Source organism: Polistes dominula, unplaced genomic scaffold, assembly GCF_049000335.1.
Source record: "Polistes dominula isolate Pdom_NZ unplaced genomic scaffold, Pdom_raw_medaka contig_6, whole genome shotgun sequence".
Taxonomy (NCBI): domain Eukaryota; kingdom Metazoa; phylum Arthropoda; class Insecta; order Hymenoptera; family Vespidae; genus Polistes; species Polistes dominula.
In genome coordinates, this window is record NW_028301069.1 from 373,448 (window position 1) to 378,097 (window position 4,650).

General features: G+C 29.0%; 1 protein-coding gene across 1 annotated transcript; it reads left to right on the forward strand.

Annotated features, from left to right (window-relative positions):
* Positions 1-588: 588 nt before the first annotated feature.
* On the forward strand, positions 589-1,485 carry LOC149031352 (uncharacterized). The gene is made up of 2 exons (XM_089176291.1): positions 589-1,047; positions 1,212-1,485. Exons 1-2 carry the CDS (start codon positions 598-600, stop codon positions 1,293-1,295), a joined length of 534 nt encoding a protein of 177 aa, XP_089032417.1. The 5' UTR covers positions 589-597; the 3' UTR covers positions 1,296-1,485.
* The last annotated feature ends 3,165 nt before the right edge of the window (positions 1,486-4,650 follow it).

Genomic DNA, 4,650 nt, shown 5'->3' on the forward strand with positions numbered 1-4,650 from the left:
TAACCAGCAATACGTTCATAAGTCTGAAGTATGTGGAAAATTTTTATGAACTTACTTTAATATCAAATTAAATATTACATGTTAAAATATTATGTACATTAACTATATTTGAAATAAAATAAAGTTAATAATATATTATTTTTCAGGTGAAAAACATTTACATTAATACAAGATATTTGGGACTAAAAGGAAATTTGACTGCGGACATTGCAATCTTGGAAACTGAAACGCTTTTTGTATTCTCAGATTTCTTATTACCAATCTGTTTAGACGATACTTTTATTGAGGATGGAATAAATAGAATAGAACAATTTGGTAGAGGCGTTTCTGGACAAAATAGTTTTTATCTACAACACGCATCATTTCTTTATCTTCCGCTAAATCAATGCAATACTTTAAATAATGCCATGAAATCTGATAAATACAAGTAATGGGATAAATTTTGCGTTGGTCTTATAGATGGTCGATAGCAAATCAAAATCGATTTACAACATTTAGCATTTATGTAATTATTATCTAACAATTAATATTTGTATTCTAGGACGGAATCCCTGTGAAGGTGTCGTCGAAAGTGGACTGATTTATGAAAGTAACAGTATGTGGTTTCTAAGAGGTATTTTTAGTATCGCTTTAAATGCAACACGGATGGATGGTTACGTTATTTGTGATAGCAAATCATACTTTCTATACACTCGTATATCCAACCATACTAGATGGATCCGTGATATATTATTAAAACTAGAAAGATCTGAGCAAGCCACCATTCGTGAATCAACTCTAACAAGAACGACTGCAACAACACCTGCCCCATTCATACGACCTTCACTAAATACTACAACCACATCTTCCCTATGGATCACAAAACCCATTGTTTGCAAGGCGCCTTTCAAGCCAGAGAATGGTAATCATCAATTACATGAGTCACAATGCCAATCAAAAGAAGTTTGCGATGTGCAGGAAGGTGTAGAGTTACCTGCAGGGTCTTATCTTATTTATAGTTGTTTTCTTAGATACAAAATAAATGGTTCCCGTGACGTTTTTCGTAGCGTAAGTGGAAAATGGATAAATATTTCAGTTTGTATTGGTATAAATTTCATTTTGAATATTCTTATTACAAGAATGATTTCAATATTGTCATGTGTATATTATGTTTTTTGTATCACTTTAAACTATTTTCTTTGTGTTCTTTCTAATTGTTTTTATTATCTTAGAAATACTTTGTGATCCGTTGGTTTCTGCATCAACATATACTGAATGTACATATAACAACGAATGGGAATTTTGCGAGTCTGTAATTAAACCTGAAACAATAGCTCAATTAAGTTGCAGAAACGGTTATAAGAGAGATTTGAATGTCCTATCAACACAAAGAGATCAAGTTAGATGTAACGAAAAAGGTCAATGGACACCAGATCCGATAAAATGCATACCAGGTCTGCAAGCTTTTAATGTTCACATCGGAACATTATATATGTTCATTCTGAATATTTGGGCTCAGCACGGAATTATGCTTATGATATAGCTCTCTTGGAAATTGACGAGCCATTTGTATTTACATGTATGTTATTACCAGCATGTATAAATGATCGTTTTATTGATTCTGGACTAGGAATAGTTGCTGGATTTGGATTTACTGTCTCTGGGGGGTCACCTAGTACTAATCTCCAATTAACAACACTACCCTACGTTTCTACTAATCAATGCTAAAATATAAAAAGTGCTTATATATATGAACAATATATAACGAGTGACAAATTTTGTGCAGGCTATACGAAAGGTTGGTAATAGATAACAATAAATATCCAAATTGTAATATATTTATAAATGATATGAAGCAATTATTACATTTATTCTAGGAACATCTGTCTGTAAGAGTGATAGTGGAGGAGGAATTTTATTCAAAACTGGTGGATTATGGTTTCTAAGAGGTATTGTCAGTATTGAAATAAGTGCAAATGTAAAAGCAGGCAATGTAAATTGTGATCCTAATTCGTATTCTTCTTATACACGCATTTCCTCCTACTTTTTCTGGATCCAAGATATTATTTATAAGAACGAGCCAACTGAATTTTTGTGAATAAAATGACAGGCTCTTAAAAAATAATCAGTTTTTCTTCAAAGAAATTGTATAAATTTACTTTTCTACTAAAACATGCTAATAACGAATTTGCGACGACTACGCATTTGATTATGAATCAATTAAATCCAATCTAATATTGAATATACAGAAATACTCTATTATATATTATATGAAATAGTAATCCTAAAGAAAGTGACATATACTTAGCATTATACAATTTTTATTCCTGTGCTTATAACTTAAGTCAGTTGAATTTTCAAATAATTAGGTTACTTATTATTAATAGAAGCTAAAAAAAGCAATAAGGTAAACGTAAAAAGGATATGAAAAAAAAATCATGTGCGCCGCAAATCACACGTGTTAGAAGTGAAACCTTCCAAAATCTACGTTTCGAGAGAATGAGACGAATGCACAGTTTTAAGAGTAATATAATTGTAGCATTTATTTATTATAATATTATTACTATATATAATAAGGGTCACCGGTATGGTCTCTGGGTGGAATAGCTGATAAAAAGTGCACTTTTTACAATCCAAGCAATAAAAACGGAATGCTGAATGCGATAGCCATAGATAGAAACAAAAATGGTAGGATGTTTATCAAAGGAAATATAATTCGTCAGAAATTAAGTAAAAATAAGTAATCCTTTTTTTAAATCTCAGGTATACAATTTTTTTTGTTAGTATGGTTTTCCATTTCCCGTTTTTATCTATATTCTTGCGCTATATAACAAACATTTTAGGATAGATTAAATAAAGACGTTACGAAAAACATATGGAAAATACTGCTGGACTGAACGAAGCTTCTGGTAAAATGCAATGAAAGATCTAATAGAAATATTCTCTAGAAATGTTTTTTGAACTCTGTAGCCTACCACACTTCGAGACCCTTATTATTTATAACATATCTCTATCTTATTTTTTGAACCACCAACTTATCTTTCTAAATACTCTCGTCTAAATAAAGATCTGAACAACAAAAAATCTAAAAAATGCATTGAATCGTATCGCTCTCTCAGCTTATCGAATTGTGTACACTACGGATCTCATATTTAGGCCCCGTGGTAAGCTCCACCGATTCACGCTGGGCGTTCAACATCTTAAAAATTTTTTTATTTTATTGAAAAATTAGTATAAGTTTCTTAAATACGCAAATATTACAATTAATAATATAATTTTCTTGTATGCATGGATCAGTAAATCTCTTTGGATATTTTTCATAAAAATATATATAAAAATCAAATTTAATAGACAAAATTTGGCTTTATGCATCAAATATATTTTATAAAGAAGCAAAATAAAAATTTAACAGTAATTTACTTGCTTTTGAATGGAATCAGTCAGCTGCTCCTCATTTATTCAACAGTATTCTCTAATTCTTTTACTGTGATGTATCTGGTAATCTTTTTTTTTTTTTTTTTTTAATATTTCAAACAATACAATTATTATATATTCTTATTTACTTCATAATTATTTATTATATTATTTGCGAAATAAAGAATTGAATACTAATTTTTCAATAAAATAGAAACATTTTTTAAATAGAAAAGATATGACACGTTGTAAACAAAAAGTATAGGCATGAATATTATCGCATCTATAATAAAGATAATAAATGTAGATCGAATTTCAACAGACCTTTCCTGTTTTCTAGAATTTTGTTCTCATGAAAGGGAACCCACCTTGGAGTGTAGGTAGCAGAAAAAAACTAACATTTTCAAAACTCTATCCATCAAGATAGAATGCGGAATGCGATATCCATAAATACCAACAAAAATTGTAGAATGTTTGTCGACCGAATGATACGCCATCGTAATCTAAGTAAATATAATATTTTTTTTTTTTTTGAAACTCAGGTAGATGAATTTTTTCCTGTATACTTTTCACACTTTTCACACTTTCTGTGAATTTAAGATATCTTTATTATTGGTGTACACATAAGTATTTTTTTTGTAGCAACTAATACCTTAAGATGCTATAAAAAGAAGGGAACAATTGTTGTTGTACTTTTTTCGTTTAATTAAGTATAGAAAAACAACGAATTTAAAATCTTCGAATTTAAATTCATTAGTATTGAATTATAGGGGATATTAAAAATACTTTTTCTTAAAACACTATTTTCTTTTAATTTTATCTAATAATGTGGAAGTACGTCTTTACTCAATCAGGAGTAGAAAAAGAAGAAACGAATAACGAATAAACCAAAAGAAATATATTTCGTCGCCAAGCACTTCGGGTGCAGCTGCTCCTTGGTAGGGATAAAGAAAACAAAGATTAAAAAGGACCGCTCATCGATAGAACAAAACACTCTGTGTCCCACACCGGATATCGGATATTATTTATATGCATAAAAGTATCGATTGTATGTTGTACATATGATATAATAAACACAGAATAAAGAATACTGCATAGAATTCAACAATTAGTTTTCATTGTTTTATTTTTTATAATTTAATTAATTTAAAAAAAAAATTTTTTTGGTTTAGTTTGTTTTTTAATTTTTTTTAATTATAATTTTTTTCTATATTTCAGAAATAATATACATTATTGTATTTTTACTGGAAATAAAAT